This window comes from Leucoraja erinacea, chromosome 1 (assembly GCF_028641065.1).
Source record: "Leucoraja erinacea ecotype New England chromosome 1, Leri_hhj_1, whole genome shotgun sequence".
NCBI lineage: Eukaryota > Metazoa > Chordata > Chondrichthyes > Rajiformes > Rajidae > Leucoraja > Leucoraja erinaceus.
The window spans coordinates 148004419-148024222 of NC_073377.1; the positions used below are offsets into that span (position 1 = coordinate 148004419).

General features: G+C 44.1%; 1 protein-coding gene across 2 annotated transcripts in view; it reads left to right on the plus strand.

Annotated features, from left to right (window-relative positions):
- enpep (glutamyl aminopeptidase) overlaps nt 1-19804 on the plus strand; it is a 128641-nt gene that overhangs the window by 52465 nt on the left and 56372 nt on the right. Inside the window, exon 1 of one of the 2 annotated variants that reach the window (XM_055645392.1) lies at nt 3218-4085. The exons of the other annotated variant lie outside the window; for it this stretch is intronic. Coding sequence (XP_055501367.1) covers nt 3448-4085 — 638 coding nt within the window. The 5' untranslated portion in view covers nt 3218-3447. Of the gene's footprint in view, nt 1-3217; nt 4086-19804 lie in introns of those variants that run through there. 2 annotated transcript variants of the gene reach the window in all.

The following is a 19804-nucleotide window of genomic DNA, read 5'->3' on the forward strand; positions in this document are numbered from 1 at the left end:
TAATCCATATTCCAACACCCATGCATGTCCACGTGCCCATGCAAAAATGTCACAATCGTGTCTGCCTCAACCACCACCACTGGCCACGCATTCCAGGCGCCCACCACCCATTGTGTAAAAAACTTGCCTCCCACATCTCCTTTAAACTTTCCTCCTTTCACTTAAAAGCTACACCTCCTAGTCTTTGACATTTCCACTCTGGGAGAAAACATTATGACTGTCTAACTGATCAATTCCTCTAATAACTTTATATAATTCTACCAGATTTCCTCTGAATCTTCACTATTCCAGAGAAAACAATCTAGATCTGTCCAACCTCTCCTTATAGCTAAAGGTAGACAAAAATGCTGGAGAAACTCAGCGGGTGAGGCAACATCTATGGAACAAAGGAAATAGGCAATGTTTTGGGTCCAGACCCTTCTTCAGACTTGAAGAAGTTCTCCTCCTCTCTCTGAAGACAGTTTAATAACCTCCTCTCTCACTGCCCTGCAAAATCTCCTTATAGCTAATTCCTTTTAACCCAGGCATCATGCTGGTAAACCTCCTCTGCACCCTTTCCAAAGCATCCACATCCCTTGGTATTGGGGAGACCAAAACTGCCTACAATACTCCAATTATTTACTGGGACTAATACAAAAAGTGCTTCTTTATTTTGTGGCCTAGAGAAATACTTATCTACATGCCATCTAAGAAAGAATGCCCCATTCTGATCGCGTGCATTACAAATGGGTTTAGTTGAAATCACTTATGGAGATTGTTCTACTTTTTACAATCATGTAAAGTGATTCCAACAATCTCATGTTAATGCATATGTTCTGGAAAGTGAATGCTTCGTATACAGTACATAGGGCTGCTTACATAAATGTATCTCTGGACTAACTAGGAGAGAAGCAATGTTAAATTTAAATAAGTATTGCAATATGAAAACTAGTTGAAACATAGTGACCACAGTATAATTAATTCAAGATTTACAACATATAAGAATAATGAAGAGTCAAAAGCAATGGTAGTAACTTAGGAAAGGTGAAGTTCAATAATTTAAAAAAAATAAGATCTTAGGTCAGGTGAAAAGAAAATCTTCAAAGGATTGAAGGACATAAATAAAATGAAGCTGTATTACACCAAATAATCTTTGGAATGATTACGAGTAAACTGAAACTTGATGAGGAGACAATTGATAAAAATGGAATATCAAAGGAAATCACAAGGCATGTAGCAAATGTGGTTCTTGTAAAAAAAACAGGGCTTTATGGCCTGAAGAAAGGTTTCGACCCGAAACATTGCCTATTTCCTTCGCTCCATAGATGCTGCCTCACCCGCTGAGTTCCCTCTTAAACGCTTTTTGGCGAAAGGGCTAAATGAGAAATGGAAAGTAATTCAGCAGGTAATTTGAGGGCACTTTTGTAAGTTCAAAAATACTTTGAAAAATAGGAAAATGGAATAATGAGAATTTTTTTTTAATCAAAAAAATATGCTGGAATAAAAAACTGAAATAATAACAGAAAATGGTGTAAAGATTCAGCAGGTCAGCCAGCAACTGTGGGGAGTTCCAACAAAAGGTTTCAACCTTGAAACATTAACTATTTAGCATTCCACAGATGTTGCTTGACCTGCTATTACAGTATAAAGGAAGGTGGGTCTTTAGACAGAGAGTAGTTAATCTGTGGAACATTGCCACGGAGGGCTGTGGAGGCCAAGTCAGTGGAGTTTAGAAAGTTGAGGGGTGGACCTCATTGAAACTTACAGAATAATGAAAGGCATAGAGAGTGGATGTGGAGAGGATGTTTCCACTAGTGGGAGAGTCTAGGACCAGAGGTCATAGCCTCAGAATTAAAGGGTGCTCTTTTACAAAGGAGATGAGGAGGAAGTTCTTTAGTCAGAGGGTAGTTAATCTGTGAAACTCATTGCCACAGAGGGCTGTGGAGGCCAAGTCAGTGGATATTTTTAAGGCAAAGACAGCCAAATTCTTGATTAGAACGGGTGTCAAGGGTTATGGGGAGAGGCAGGAAAATGGGATTAGGAAGCAGAGATCCTTCTGAACCTTCTGAATTTGTAGTCGGCAGGGCAGTACTCTGCATATATTGCCAACTTGATCAGCCATGATTGAATGGCGGAGCATGCACGATGGGCCGAATGGTCTAATTCTACTATGACTTGTGAAGTTGTGGTTGGGGAGAACAAGGAAAACGTTGTGGCAAATGTATTTAGATTCCTGCAACTAAACGAGAAGCTCTGAAAAAGCAGTACTGAGAGGTGAATTGAGTTTTAAAAAAAAGAATAATGCTGAGGAAATTGTGAGAGTTAAATAAGTCACCGAAACTAATGATATGAACTGGAAAGAAGCCAGACAAACCCCAAGAGAGGTCCAGGCCACAATGTATTGGAAAGCCACCAATGTATCAGTTTTCATAAATCTTGGACATGCAGTAGGTTATTGGATATTACGGCGCATTTTAAGTTTTGGTAATTCAATGCAAATTTTAGGACTGGTTCTCAAAGCTCTCAAAGTCTTTTGGGTCCCGCAATAACGAATAAAAGAGTACCGTTCATCGTGACTGAAGATGTGAGGATGCACTGCGGGTGGGACGGCACGAGAAATGCGAAGCAACTGAATTATTGGAAAGGAGATGCGTTAAATATGTTTTATATCAGCCCAGAGTGCTTTGTTCTACTTCTGTGGCGCGGATGCCAGTCTTCGCAGGAGAGCCAAACAAGGAAATGTATTCTATCGAGGGACACAGATTTGCCTCAAAGTACTTGAACGAGCATGCGAATGTGGTGGACTATCCTTAGAAAGTATTACAATTATTGCAAAAAGGGTGCAATTTTCCTTGAGGGGTACATAACGGCAAAATTCTAAATTAGATAAAAGTTGCCATTCGTATCATTCAGGGTGAGTCGGTTCCCCCGGGGTTACGTTGGCTTGAGTCCAGAAGAAGAGAACACGATAAAAACAAACACAACTATGTTCCCACACAAGCGAGCAATAAAACACACACAAAAAAACACACATATACGTTATTATTTTATTTTGCACCCGCGAAATAATTTGCATACATGTTTTAACCCCTAAAAAAGGTCGCAGTGAAGTTCCCGAGGATTCAAGGTGAAGAGTGAGTGTGAATAGTTAAACACACAGCGAGTGCACTTTGCATCCCTGGACTCGCTCCTGGGTGTTGACTCGCCGTCGACCTCTGAAAGCTGAGCTTCTCCTCACTAATTAACCCGCCGCCGTTTCATATTTAACCCACTGGAAGACATCCCACTACGTGCAGTACGAACTGGGACGCCGTTCCTTCAGGACACCAAACTTTTTCTTTCTTCTTTCTTCCTTCCCCTTCCCACTTCCCGCGCGTTACGGGGGTCGGTCGCTGATCTATATATATATATATATATATATATATATTATTTTGCCGCCGTGCCAACCCGTGGGGCGGCCAGCAAATCATGCAGCGTATCGACTACGACGAGGGGGAGCGTAAGGAAAGATGCTTCCAATGCAAGTACATCGCCATCGTCCTGTGCGGGGTGGTGGTGGCTGTGGGCCTGGCAGTGGGGCTGGGTGTGGGGCTGAGCGGCCGCACTAACGTGTGCGATGAGGAGACGGTGACCACCCCGGCCAGCCCAGGCAGCACCCAGCAGCCGCCGGCCACCGACTACTGCCCTCCCCACGCCGACCCGGACGGGCCGTGGAGCAACTTTCGGCTGCCGGACTACATCGAGCCGAAGCACTACCAGCTGGAGCTCAAGCCCGACATGGAGGGAGGCTTCTACACCGGCACGGTGGTCGTCCACATCCACACCACCCGGCCCACCAAGTACATTTGGCTGCACACCAAGGAAGGCAGACTGACCGCGCTGCCCACCCTCAGTCGCGGCGGCAGCCAGGCTTCGCCCACCCCTCTCGCCTTGCGCCGCTGCTTCGAGTACAGTGCCCACCAGTACCTGGTGGTTGAAGCCGAGGAGGAACTGCCCGCCACCCCCGCCGGCCACGAGTATCTGCTCACTCTGCACTTCCACAGCAGTCTGCTGGGATCACTGGTCGGCTTCTACAAGACCACATACGTGGAAAACAACATTGTCAAGTAAGTTTCGGCGATTGCTTTTTCCGCTTTTCAATGGAAACAGGCAATTGGGAATGAGGAATGCAACTTTTTTTTGTCTAGGAAGGGTCACCCATTCCTTCTCTCCAGAGATGCTCCATGTCCCGCTGAGTTGCTCCAGCTTCTTGTGTCTGTCTGCAGCATTTTTGACAATCGGTCCTTCTGTGGATCCCATCCCTCATTGAGGAAGGTCTGTCTCGCCGCCTTTGCTCTCCAGGTACATCTTGGTGATGCATCCCATGGGATTTTTGTGCCAGGGTGCGCGGGGGGGAATTGGAGGAAAGCGAACCCCGTCCCCATTCAACCACTTGTACCCCAGAGTGCAACATAGTACTTGGCATGAAGGATGGAAACTCCTCGCTTCGCGTGCCCAGGCATTTGAACTGCTACGGAGGAGGATATTAAATATAGATGCGCTACAAGTGCAGAGAGCGGAGCTCCTCAGCGCTGTGCTTATATTTTACTCCATTTACTTCACTGGTTAAGTGACAAATGGTACGATTCTGCTTCCAGAATCTCAGATCAATGGTGCTCGCGGTTCTATAAATAGGAAAATCGTGGCTATTTTAGGTAGGGGAGGCACACCGATGTATTCTTGCAGTAGTTTCATGAACACTACTTTTCCTCCGATTGACATATCTTAAGTGATCTTTATCGTGATCTTATAGAGGTGTATAAGATTATCAGAGGAATAGATCGAGATGCACAGAGTCTCTTGCCCAGAGTAGGTTAATCGCGGACCAGAGGGCATAGGTTTGAGGTGAAGCGGAAACGATTTCATAGGAATCTGAGAGGTAACATTTTCACACAAAGGGAGGTGGATGTATGGAACAAGCTGCCAGAGGAGGCAGTTGAGGCTGGGACTATCCCAAAATTTAAGAAACAGTTACACAGGTACATGCGTACGGCATGCTTGGAGTGATATGGACCAAATGCAGGCAGGTAGGACTAGTGTAGCTAGGGCATTGTTGGCCTGTGTGGGCAAGTTGGGCTGAAGGATCTGTTTCCCTGCTGTTTCACTCTATGCATCTTTCCCCAAATCAGAAAAATATTGCTTCAAATCACACTTAAAGTTTTGGGATATATTTAGATCAAACCATTCTGAGGAAGTGTTCAACAGTTCGATGTACCATTTTTTTTGTATAAACCTGCCTTTTCCATTGTCATGTGGATGAAATATGTCCTTTGGTACTATTTGAAGAGGAGCAAGGTTTTTCCACATGGTCACATTAACATTTATCTTTCATACATAGACAGACTAATAAGGCTGGGACTATTCCAACGTTGAAGAAACAGGTGAATAGGTATATGGATGGGACAAGTTTGGGGGGATATGGACCAAATGCAGGCAGGTGGGACTAGTGTAGCTGGGACATGTTGGCCGGTGTGGGCAAATGGGCCAAAGGGCCTGTTTCCACACTGAATCACTCTATGATTCTATGACATTCCAAACTGAGGAAGTGGCATGTTATAGATAGAACAAAGGAAAACACAGCCTGCAGAACAGTTCAAAACTCTGCTTGTTCCTCAATCAATCCTGGTCGATAACTTAATTAAGAGAAAGAAGGAGAAAAGTTGCATAAACAATTCCCAATGCATGGTTATAGGCTGAAGCCACCATCACTCATAAGAGCCAAGCAGATGATCCATCTCCTCCTCCTCCTGAAGTCCTTACTCTTCGATGCCAGTTTCCTGTCTTAGCCGATTTGCTGCCCTAATATCAAGAAATGATTTACTGCATTAATACCAAGAGGTGAAACATAGAAACATAGAAATTAGGTGCAGGAGTAGGCCATTCGGCTGATCATCCAACTCAGTATCCCGTACCTGCCTTCTCTCCATACCCCCTGATCCCCTTAGCCACAAGGGCCACATCTAACTCCCTCTTAAATATAGCCAATGAACTGGCCTCAACTACCCTCTGTGGCAGAGAGTTCCAGAGATTCACCACTCACTGTGTGAAAAAAGTTCTCCTCGTCTCGGTTTTAAAGGATTTCCCCCTTATCCTTAAGTTGTGACCCCTTGTCCTGGACTTCCCTAACATCGGGAACAATCTTCCTGCATCTAGCCTGTCCAACCCCTTAAGAATTTTGTAAGTTTCTAGGTGACTGAGATGAGCAATGAGGGTAGAGTGTTAGGGTGATATTGTCTACATGGATTTAGGTAAGATAGTCCCCTATGGTATGCTGATCCAGAAGATTAAGACACATAGATGTCATGGGATTATGGGGAGAAGGCAAGAGAATGGGGTTAAGAGTGAAAGACAGATCAGCCATGATTGAATGATGGAGTAGATTTGATGGGCCGAATGGCATAATTCTGCTCATATCACTTCATGGTAACTTGGTTTATAGATCAAGACTGCCTTGTTAATAGACAGAGGGCTATGATGGGTGGGCATTATTTAGGTTGGAGGTCTATCACCAGTGGAGATCTGTAGGGATCTGTGCTGGGACCTCTGTTATTTATGAATACATATAATTGCTTAAGAAGCAACTGCAGATGCTGGAATAACGAAGGTAGACAAAAATGCTGGAGAAACTCAGCGGGTGAGGCAGCATCTATGGAGCGATTGAAATAGGCAAGCCTCGACCTGATACATTGCCTATTTTGTTCGCTCCATAGATGCTGCCTCACCCGCTGAGTTTCTCCAGCATTATTTTCTTATATGATTACTTAGTAAGTTTGCAGATGACACTAAGATTGCTAGAGTTGTGTTCTAAATGTCAAAGTGTACTTTGTAACAGGAAAATGGGATATACACGTATGGTGTCTTGCACAATCTCAGGATATTTTAAAGGACTTTACAGCTATTGAAATATTTTGGCAATTTAATCATTTCTGCAAACAGAGCTGGTCTGTACCGTTAAATCGGTTGCTCAGCTCTTTACGTCGCCCTCCCATTCCCACACTGACCTTTCAGGCCTGGGCCTCCTCAGAGTGAGGCCCAACACAAATTGGAGGAAACAAACCTCATATTTCACTTGGGCAACTTACACCCCAGTGGTATGAACATTAACTTCTCTAACTTCAAGTCACCTTTGCTTTCCCTCTCTCTCCATCCATCCCCCTTCCAAGTTCTCTGACTAGTCTTACTACCTCCGATGACATTTTACCTTCTCCCAGCTAACAATGATCTAATCTCAATTCCCTTTGTCCTATTATCACACCTTACACTTCCTTATCTATGTATTTCAATAATAAACAATAGACAATAGGTGCAGGAGTAGGCCATTCGGCCCTTCGAGCCAGCACCGCCATTCAATGAGATCATGGTTGATCATCCCCAATCAGTACCCCGTTCATGCCTTCTCCCCATATCCCCTGACTCCGCTATCTTTAAGAACCCTATCTAGCTCTCTCTTGAAAGCATCCAGAGAACCTGCCACCACCGCCCTCTGAGGCAGAGAATTCCACAGACTCACCACTCTCTGTGAGAAAAAGTGTTTACTCGTCTCCGTTCTAAAGGGCTTACTCCTGATTCTTAAACTGTGGCCCCTGGTTCTGGACTCCCCCAACATCGGGAACATGTGTCCTCCCTCTAGCGTGCCCCAGCCCTTAACAATCTTATGTCTCAATGAGATTCCCTCTCATCCTTCTAAACTCCAGAGTGTACAAACCCAGCTGCTCCATTCTCTCAGCATATGACAGTCCCTCCATCCCAGGAATTAAACTTGTAAACCTACACTGCACTCCCTCAATAGCAAGAATGTCCTTCCTCAAATTAGGGGACCAAAACTGCACACAATACTCCAGGTGTGGTCTCATTAGGGCTCTGTACAACTGCAGGAGGGCCTCTTTGCTCCTATATTTGATTCCTCTTGTTATAAAGGCCAACATGCCATTTGCTTTCTTCACTGCCTGCTGTACCTGCATGATTACTTTCATAGACTGATGTACTGTCATAGTCTGATTTCCCTCACCTCTGACCAGTCTGAAGAAGGGTCTTGACCCAAAATGTCACCCATTCCTTAGTCTTGGAATTCTTTCCTAATCATGATCTGATGAGCAGCACTAACCAATATTGAGTAATGGCTAACTGCTGTCCAGGACACCAAATGCTCCTGCTCTTCTTGCAATGTTATCATTTGTTCAGACCTGAAAATACAGACACAACCTGTTTTATTTTGTCTAAACATGCAACTCTTGGCAAGAAAGACGACATCGCCTGTGGTCCAGCTGCTTTGATAATGAACTATGGCCCAGACTTAGCCTCGCCTCTTGTACAAGTTGTTCTGTTGCTATTCTAAAATGACATTCACCTATCCAAAGGAAAAAAAAAACTTACCAAGTAAAACAGTTACGAAAACCTCATTCATCTACTCAGTTGCTATTAAAGTGGACAAAGAGCCTTTCCTTACCCATGCTTCATGATATTGAATAGATAATATCTCATAGGATGGGATAGTGTAGCGGTAAGCTGTAAATGAGCCATCTGGTCATTAGGGTAGTTGAGTGTGTGTACGAGGGTAGGTTGAGGGTAGTTTGAGTGTGTGTATGAGGGAAAGAAAGCAAAGGAAAGAGAAAAATAAAGAGAGGGAGGGAGAGAGAGAGGGAGTGCGTTTCTTGTCAAACCAATTTAAACCTGGCAAATAAACCTTTGGAGACTTGTCTGTTTAGTAAAATGACAACTGAAAGTGGAAAAAAAAAAGAGAGATTTGTCATAGGGACAATATGTTTTAAAATGCTGTACTGTTACATATATTGTCTTTGTTTTATCAGTTCCTCTCCCAATCTCTGCAAGTTCAAGCTCACGTGTTCTCCCTTTTCCAGCTCTGAAGGGTCTTGACCTGAGATGTTCATTCTGTTTCTCTTTACATAGGTATTATCTGACGTGCTGAGTCCTTCCAGCATTTTCTTCCAATAGTTTGTGTTGTTCCACACCACTTATTTTATACACTGGAAGTAGATTGGCAATCCTCATGGGGGACTAAGATCCATCCGTCCCAACCATAAGGTCTAACCTTGTGGTAGAAAATTATATATTCAAGTGTTGAAACTGAAATGAAGGAGAACATCTTCCTATTTCTGATAATAGCAAACCATTACATTGTAATTGTCATTTCATCCTTCTGCTGGCTTTGCATCATGACGGATCCCCGGCAAAGGTTGACATGCACTTCCTCTAACCTCATCCAGAGGTTCATATGTACCTCCTGTAACCTCATCTCCTGCCTTCAGTACTACCCGATGTGGCCTCCTTTACATCAATGAGATATATAAGGAGGCCATTTAAACTCTCCTTCCCTTCCCATTGCTGACCTTTCTGTCTTGGGCCTCAATTACCAGAGTTAGCTCACAAGCAAACTGGAGGAACAGCAGTTCATTGATTGAAAGACACAGCGTGGAAACAGGCTCTTCAGCCCGTTTCGTGCACCCCACTATTAATCACCTAGTCACACGAGTTCAATGGTACGTATCACACTTTCACATCTACTCACCTACACTCTAGGGACAATTTACGAAAGCCAATTTTCCGACAAATCAAGATGTCGTTGGGATTGGGAGTAAACTGGAACATTCTGCTGAAACCCTTGTGGTCACATGAAGAACATGCAAACTTCACACAAACAGTATATTCCCCGTCCCTTTCCACCTTTAACCCTACCACTGGCCTCATATTTCACACCTCTTAGCTCCTAATCTCACTGCCTCTTGTCTCTTTTTCATCTCTGGTCTATGTCCACCAGTCTGCCAATCAACCCCCCTCATCTGTATCCATGCTAGGTTTTGTTCCACTCTAATCTCTCTTCCAGCTATCTCTCCCTACTTGCATCAATCTGAAAAAGAATCCTGGTCAGAAACATCACATATCCCGTATCTGCCAGTGGTGTTGCCTGATCCTTTAAGTTCTTCCAGCACAGTGGAGGAAAGTGATCCCTAGAAATGTTTTGTTTTTTTCCGAGAAGGAAATAAAGTTACCTACCTGCCAGTGGAAGTACTTGGCATATTTGACCTCCAATGACATTGGAAACATGCATAAAATCTTACAGATAAGGTGTCATGTCATACGTATAGCACTGGTTTGAAATTGAAGAAAAATTAATATGGGTGGAACACTAATTAGATGCAAATTAAAACAAAATATATTTCCCTTTACTCAATTATTTCAGAAATTATGTGTAGGAATGTTTACCTACTATTTGTGATTGAAGGGTCATTTAGTCCACCATTGAATTTTCATTTCGGATCATTGCAAATGTGTATTTTTATTGTTTTTATGTTCAAAGAGCAATTTCCATCCTGCACATAAATTGACGGACCGTCTCCGACATCTCACTTCCTGTTCTTGATCTCACCGTCTCCATCACAGGACATAGACTATCAACTGACATCTATTATGTACCCACTGACTCCCGAAGCTATCTAGACTATACATCTTCCCATTAGACTCTATATCCTACTCCCAATTCCTATATCTATGCCACATCTGCGCCCAAGTTGAGGTGTTCCATACCAAGACATCTGAGATATCCTCATTCTGTAGGGCATGGGGGTTCCTTTCTTCCATCATAGATGAAGCCCTCACACGGGTCTCCTTGGTATCCTGTAGCCTTTCCTACCCCTCCTCCTATTCGCAACAGGGACAGAGCCCCCCTTGTCCTCACCTTCACCCCATCAGCCGTCGTACACAGCACATAATCCTCCAACATTTTCGCCACCTCCAACGGGATTCCACCACTAGCCACAACTTCCCATCTCTACCCCCTTCCACTTTCCGTAGAGACCGTTCTCTCCGCACCTCCCAGGTTAACTCATCCCTTCCCCCTCTAACTACCCCTCCTCAGTACTTTCCCCTGCAACCGCAGGAGATGCAACACCAGTCCCAAAACCCCCTCCCTCGACTCCGTCCAAGGACTCCGACAGCCCTTTCTGATGAGGCAGAAATTCACTCGTACCACCTCCAATCTCATCTACTGTACCCATTAATCTCGGTGTGGACTTCTACATGGCGATGAGACCAAGCGCAGACCGCGCCATCGTTTTGCTGAACACCTTCGCTCAGTCCACCTAGGCCTACGCAATTTCCCGATTCCTAAACACTTTAACTCCCCCTCCCATTCCCACACTGACCTTTCTGCCCTGGGCCTCCTCCACTGTCACAGTGAGGCCAAATGCAAATTGGAGGAACAGCACCTGATATTTTGCTTGGGTTTCTTATAACCCAGCGGTATGAATATTGATTTCTCTAACTTCAAGAAACTCTGACTTTCCCTCTCTCTCTCTGTCCCTCCCCACCCTAGTTCTTCTACTGATTACTTGTCCTCCTGATTAATTTTTGTATACCTCATTGTTAAACCCCTTTCTCACGGGGCGACTTGACGCAAGAGTTAACCAGAGTTGAACATCGTGGGAACCTCTTGCGATAACCGTACGGCATTCGTGGACCACCGTGGACCACCGTGGCGCTAACGGCAGGTACTCGTGTGTCTTGGTGACTCGGGAGAAAATTCAAACAAGCTTGAATTTCTCCAAGAGTGACTTGTACACTTGTGGTTGAACATTGCAACATTATATGCACGTAGTGGCCAGTGCGATATCCGTACTGACTCTTGCGTGTACCGTGGGAACTCCTGCGAACGGTGAACCCGGAAGCTGGACAGAGGGGACAGAAGGTGAGTAAAAATTGTCTTCTGTGGGATTCAATTTAAAAAATAAGGATTTGCATCCGCATATGGACATCAACTTATTCATAAGTTATGTTAATGAGATTCAAGAAAATAACTATAATCTTTAAAAGGGACTTTACTGGTCCCGCATTTTTATGGTCCGTGAGAAATGTTTCACGTACTTCTTTGAGAGATACAGCTCGGAGTCCTCGCCGACCAGCGATCGATGCCTTTCCGAAGCAGGGTCCAGAACGCTACCAATCAATGTTCTCCAGAGACCCGTGTAAAGGAGTGAACTGCACATGCTGGTTTAAAACGAAGACAGGCACAAAAAGCTGGAGTAACTCAGCGAGTCAAGCAGCATCTCTGGAGAAAAATAGGTGATGTTTCGGGACGAGACACATCTTCAGACTCAATTCCGATTAGGATGTCTGAAGAAGGGTTCCGATTCGAATCGCCACCTATTCCTTTTCTCCAGAGATGCTGCTTGGCCCGCTGAGTTACTCCAGCATTTTGTGTCTAACTTGTTGATTCAGACAGTTTTTGATTATCAAGGATTCTGCGCTGACTCTTTATTCTGAAACACACGTTGGAAATTTAAACTTGGGCGCAACTAACATCGTCTTACTACCGTGGGAACTCTTTAACTCAGCGGGCAGGCAGCAGTTAATTGTTGCTCCCTTCAGTTTCCCAGGGGGTCTGGACGGGACTGGAGTTGGGAGGGAAAGGTGGGGGAGTCGAGGGAGAGGAGGGGGAGACAGATGGGGGTGTCTTCATTTACTGGCGGCGGGTGTCTGTCACTGAAACAGGCAGGTGAGATTTCACATCCACCTTGTGTGTGCCTCTCTCTCTCTCCCTCCCTCCCTCCCTCCCACACAGGCTGAGAGACTCTGCCTTTGTGAGTGTACGTCTCTTTCTCCCCCTCTCCCATACACAGTAAGACCGAGGTACTGTGCTCAGTCCATCTGTGTCTCCCACATACACAGTAAAACTCTGCTTTGTGTGTGTATATACGTCTCCCCTCATTTCTCTCTCTCCCCCCCCCACCCCTCTCTTTCTCCCCCTCCCCCCACCTCTCTCTTTCTCCCCCCCCCCCCACCTCTATCTTTCTCCCCCCACACACACACACATAAGACCAATGTATTCTGCTTAGTCTCTCTTCGCTCCCACACACACAGATAGACCAAGGTCATGTGCGCTCTTTCTCTTCCGCCAGTCACCCCGAAGTGCATCACGCTGCCTCTGTGCCTCTCTCTCTGTCTCTCTCCCCCTCTCTCCTAAGTAATGTGGCATCTTCCTGCAGTAAAGTCACGGCATCAGTACAGGCATGTCTCCAAATTAGCCCCCCCCCCCCCCCCCGTTATTTATAGTGTGTGATATCGTGCTAGACCACGACCACTTCACTCTGGTTACATCTTGCGTCAAGTCGCCCCGTGAGAAAGGCCTATTACGTTCCCCTCATCCATCAACGAACCATGTATGTACAGTTCCTTGCTGTAATCTGCTTTAATCAGCTTTAATCTTTAATCTGTCCTTTTCACACCTTTTCACACCTTATATGCTCTTTGTACCCTTCCATATCTCTAGCTTCCCTCTTCACTGACAGTCAAGAAGGATCTCGACCTGAAATGTCACCCATTCCTTCTCTCCTGAAATGCTGCCTGTCCCGCTGAGTAATTCCAGCATTTTGTGACTATCTCCACAGGAAGAAATTACTGGCTTTAAATTTGCACTATTTACAGCAGGCACGTGTATAAAGTCAGCTTTGCGAGCTTGCCTTAAGTAGTACATGCAGCCTATATTTATGTTATGGTGCCTCAGCCATGGCATTTTCTATTTATCATTTTGGATGTTGAACAGAAAGTGTTAGATCCACATGATAGTGACCAGTTATTAAACACAAATCATAATATATACAAAAAATAAGATAAGACCAATCCTCTCCTAGAAAAGCACAGAACATTTAAGAAATCACTGTCATTAATATGTGTAAATTCATGACTTTTGATACATTTCATCTGAGTTCTTTAGATACTTCGGGTGTTGTATAGATTCTCAAGAGGCATCAAACAGATGCAAAATAATTTGATATTTTGCTAGAATTGAGACCTGTGGTGTGAATGCCACGGTGACAGGCCAGAAATAAAGCTGTGGAGAGGACTCAGTGAATGAGAAGGAGAGGGGATGACACAGCTCAAACCTTAAATGCAACCCTGACTTGACGCATGTGTGTGTGCTTCTGTGAAAATGACCACAATTCTACTCGGGGGTTGAGTACTGCATTCCCAAAGAAGGGAAGTGCTTCATTAATAAATTAAAATTCCCCACTGCAAACAAATTCAAATTTAATAGCTGCCAGATGAAACTTGGAAGTGAAGCGAGTGTCGGAGCAGCTTGAAATAGATGTTGGCATTTGATCAAACCATCAGAAGAAGCTGCATATTAACTGCTGTATCTTAAGCCTTGCCTGGACCCGCTGTCAACTTTCCCTCCCATTTCCAGATCCAAAATATCCAGCAACCTTATGCTGTTGGATTTCCCATCCGGCAACCAGCCAGGCTGTCAATTTGGTCAGCTGCTGGAACAAAGCTGAGGGGGGGGGGGGGGGCGGGGGATAGTTTACTTCCTCAGCTGCGCCAGACTTCTCCACTACATCTTTTTTCCATAAATATTTGTGCTGAAATGTTTTTTTCATCGGTTGGTTTGCTCAAGGGAAAGATATAAACAGTGGGCTTGGTCATACAGTATACAGTCATACATACTTGGTCATTACTCCTGGTCCTGTTGCTTCTCCCAACTGATCTAACTAAATGATCTGGTGTTGACAACAGAGACTCGATTACAAACAATTCCAGATGACACAATACATTGAAGAGGTCGGTACTGTAAATAATTATATGACTTCAGAAGGCTGCAAAGGAGATAGAATGTATTTACTTCAGGTAAATATTGTATAAACGGAAAGTGCACATAAAATAAAATTGTAAAAAAAAGCAACGGCTCAAGTATGGATGCTGACATAAGTTTATTTGCACTCATATAAAGCAATGATTGTCTGTCTTCAGTATAAATTTGGCCTTAGAAGGGCACCTTAATGCTGCATGCTCAGTCCCTTGCTCTACTTTCTATCTGCCCATGAATGCTTAGGCACAGCTCCAACTCCATGTTTAACTTTGCCGATGATACCAACATAATTGAACACAGGATGGCACGGTGGCATAGCGGTTGTGTTGCTGCCTTACAGCGCTTGCAGTGTCAGAGGCCAGGGTTCAAGCCTGACTACGGGTGCAGTCTGTACGGAGTTTGTACGTTCTCCCCGTGATCTCCGTGGGTTTTCTCCGAGATCTTCGGTGTCCTCCCACACTCCAAAGCCGTACAGGTTTGTAGTTTAATTGGCTTGGGATACAGTAAGTGTAAATTGTCCCCGGTGTGTGTAGGATAGTGTTAATCTGCGGGGGTTGCTGGTCGGCATGTCCGTATGGCCTGTTTCTGAGCTGTATCTCTAAACAAAACTAAACCAAAGTAAACTAAACTAAATAATGGGTAATGATGAGCCAGAGTACAGTAGGGCAATCGATAATCTAGCTGAGTGGTACCAGAACAATAACCCTGCTCTCAGCATTACCAAGACTCTTGACCGGGAAGCAAAATCCAGTGGACCATGAACTAGAGGACCAGAGGTCTACTCTCTCTATACCCATGACTGCTTAGACACAGAGGTCTTCATTGGCAGGTTGTTATTAGAGATGTGTACAGAGGAGAGCATGCTGACTGGTTTCATCCAGCTCAGATCATCAAAGACCCACAATACTCTGGCCATGCTCTCTTCTGTCAGCTACCATCTGGAAGAAGGTATAGGAGCCTGTGAAACATCACATACAGCTCAGGAACAGCTTCTTCCCATCAATCATCAGGTTCTTGAACCACCATGCAAAGTCATTACCACAAACCTACTTCAGTATTCAACAGCTATGGAATATGTACTACTATTGTTACTCTATGCACTGAGTTACTTCCACCATCATTGTCTGGTTTACAGAGAGTAACTAGTCAGTCATTGTTGGTGTTGTATCTAATTTGCAACTAAAGCATTGTTCTGGTCCACATCCAGTGCATCTGACAAATCATCACTCTTCATATACTTTTGATAAACCTGAATGAGGTGCAGATTGGCCTTTTGCTATATAATTCCCTTGATTTGACATATCAATGGATAATCCTCTCCCAATTATTTCACCCCCTTCATCAGGGGAGTTTTAGTCACATGTTTGTGACTGTCTGTTGTCAGGAAAAAGGTCATGAATAGGATGCAAAAAATAACATCAGGGGAAAAACCTCTGCCTCAATGCTAAAAAATGACATATCCTCAGATTAATCCTGACATAACTAATGTGCACGATTTTACAAGATACTGAACTCAATTAACAGGTTCCTGTTAGAGTGAAAAATCTGCAAAAATTGCAAAAATTGATCCTGTCGACTTGAATCTGAGGAACCTTTAGCATATGTTGGGGACTGGGCTTTAACATTGTGAAGAGCAGAACTCCAGAGGAGATGAGATCAATGACAGTTAGCTCACCAATGGCATGATGTTTGCTTGTATGGTCATGATCAGCGTAGGGAGCAGTGACAGAGTTGGTATTCAGCTTGGTTAAATAGTGGTTAGTTCAGAAAATAATAATAGTCCACCTTTGTCTGCATGCCCAATGATTACAAATTAGGGTTTGACCTGAGAACATACCTGCTGCAAGTTTCAAGAGATTATAATTAGCTGATAGATAGACTGAAGGGCTGGTCCCAGTTTGGCAATTTTTTCCGACGACTGCCAGCGACTATCACAGTTGTAGCAGGTTTCTGAAAAAGCGGTGACTGGACCCCCCCCTACGACAATGTGTACGACAAGCTACGACAACCTACCACCTAGTATACGTCAAGCTACGGCACGCTATCGACAACCGGCGACCCGTTAGGACGTCTACCTACGACCACACCTACATCAACCTACGACCACACAGGCAACAACCTGCGACAAACAAAGTCAACCTACGTCAACCTGCAACAAGGTACAACAAGCAACGATCCTGTCGGCGACAACTGAAGACAATTTAGTCGCCGGTTGACGTAGGTAGTCGTCAATGGAATGCACTGAAGTCAGCACCCGATGACGCCCAACGTTATCTGGTGACAACCTGCATCATCCTGGCAACAACCTATGACAGGAGAAGACAAGCTACGTCAAGCCCACAGTCGGCAAAAAGTTTTGAACATTACAAAATCCAGTGGCGACCGGAAAAACGTTATGACACTTTAGAGGACTTGAGGAGACTACTCACGACCATATAGGCGTCACCCCACGACCATGTGGCAACAGCCTAATCACCCGTAGTCGCCAAAAAAATTGCCTAAGTGGGACAGGGGTTTAATAGTCCTGGAGAGGGGAGGAAGTATCCACATTCTGGTGATGGTGACCTGACTATATGTTCAAGGTGAAGGGGAAAAGATTTAATAGGAATCCGAGGGGTAACCTTTTCACACAGAGGGTGGTGGGTGTATGGAACAAGCTGCCAGAGGAGGTAATTGAGGCTGGGTCTATCCCATTGTTTATGAAACGGTTAGGCAAGTACATGGATGGGACAGGTTTGGAGGGATGTGGACCAAGCACAGGCAAGTGGGACTAGTGTAGCTGGGACATTGTTGGCCAGTGTGGGCAAGTTAGGCCTAAGGGCCTGTTTCCACACTGTATCACTCCATGACTCTACGTGTGGAAGCAAAGCCAACTACAGATTTCTGAGCAATGTAAAACATGAAATTCATTGAGTTAGAAGCACAGGCCACAATGTTCAGGGCTGATCTTTGGGATTCCTTAGATCCCGACATGTCCTTCAGTGCTTTATGTGATCCCCACAGATACATTTAATTCCTCAGACATTTCCTCAGGCCCTATCACAGTTTTCTTTCTGTTTTATCCTCAAATGGATTAATGATTACCTTTTTTACACACTTAAAAAAAACTACTTGTAGGAAGTATTGTGCCTCCCTATGTGGAAAATTGACCTTAATAAATGCATAATAATCTTGGACTATTTTGTTGAATATATTGGAAATGTAATGAATGCACACTTGGGTTGAAACGCATTGTTATATTCCACATGTGTTATTTTTAAACCATATTTTACTGAACATATTATGGATTTTTATTACTAGCTGTTGGATTCTTGTGTACGTAAATGCACGTAAAGTGTTAAGCTTAATTTATTTATATTGGAATTATTTTGTGAATTGCTTTCGTGGTCGCACTGAAACATAAGCAGAACTGAAAAGTAAAATTCCAGACATTCAGTGGAGACGGTTAGTAAATCCAACTATGTTAACAGCATGCTATGATTAGTTCCCAGGAGGAGACCTTATTGAGCTGGTGATTCTGTTTAATCTGGGGCTGAATCCAAATATCCACAGAAGCTAATCATGTCGACAATTGCAGTACTGGCAGAATAATGACTTCTTTTGTGAGAGGTGTAACACAAATATAGAATCAATTTCACTTTTGGGTCAATGAAAATGTCAGCATTTTGTTGAATTATATCATTTATCTTTGAAGCAATTTAAAGCATTTTATTTACTATTTTACCTTTATTTCCATTCTGTTCTAATGCTTATAAAGCAAACCTCCAAAACTCACAAGAACTTTGTTTATAAATAAAAATAATCTGAAGAGCACTAAATATACTGCAACTGCATTTAAAATCTGCTTCAGCATAATTTGAAATCAGTGTGACTTACAAACGAAAAGGCAATGGCAGTAATTAAACTCATTACCGTTGTTGACGGGTAGAGTAGATGTGAATATACCAGGTTTTACTTGCCTGTAGCTTGTTTCATTGAGAGCCACTTGCATATGATGATGTAACGTGCACTTTTGCACCCAGCCTATCACATGGCAGGTCATGTTGCAGTTATATATGACATTGGTGAGGCCGCATTTAGAATATTGTGTTCAGTTCTGGGCACCGTGTTACAGAAAATATGTTATTAAGCTGGAAAGGATACAGAGAAGATTTACGAGGATGTTGCCAGGTCTAGAGGAGCTATAGGTAGAGGTTGAGTAGGCTGGGACTCTATTCCTTGGAGCACAGGAGGATGAGCGGTGATCTTACAGAGGTGTATAAGATTATAAGAGGAATAGATCGGGTAGATGCACAGAGTCTCTTAGCCAGGGTAGGTGAATCGAGGAACAGAGGACATAGGTTTAAGGTGAAGGGAAAGAGATTTCATAGGAATCTGAGGGGTAACTTTTTCACTCAAAGGGTGGTGGGTGTATGGAACAAACTGCCAGAGGAGGTAGTCGGTACAGGGACTATCCCAACATTTAAGAAAGAGACATGTACGTGGATAGAACAGGTTTGGTGGGATATGGACCAAACGCGGGCCAGTGGGACTAATGTGGCTGGGACATATTGGCTGGTGTGGCCAAGATGGGCCGAAGAGCCTGTTTCCACACGGTATCACTCTGTCTCTATGATCTCAGTAAACTACACTTATCTCCTTTCACAAAATCTCCTTTCAAGAAATCTAACCTAACTAGTTTTTTTTTTCTTGTGATGGTACATACCAGTTCACCACAATGGCATTATTAATGATACTACTGAACCATTAAACCCATTGCCTGTTGAGTCCATTGCAATGCCACGCCCAAGGTGAGACACCAAAGGTGAAATACACAGGAACCTGAGACCTCATTGGGCCTGCCCCACTTGGGCATCATTTGCGCATCATTTACATGACAGGCCGGTAGTGACTGACACACGACAGTCACGCAAAAATCGTCTAGCAGTACGACGGTCGGGCGCCAAGTGCTCTTGACGGCCCTGCTTCTTTTGGGAGCCATTTGCGATGTCGTTTGTACTTAGTCCGATCTCCGTGGCAAGGATTTTCCCAGTAAAACATTTTCAAAACTACTCGCGCTTTATACCCGGGTGGTCACATGGTGCGGCACTCAAATGACGTGCAAATAGCGCGCCAACGGCGTAGGGCGGCGCATGGTTACGGACGTTGACACACTGTGACGCATAATAAATGAGCATAGGCAAAGTT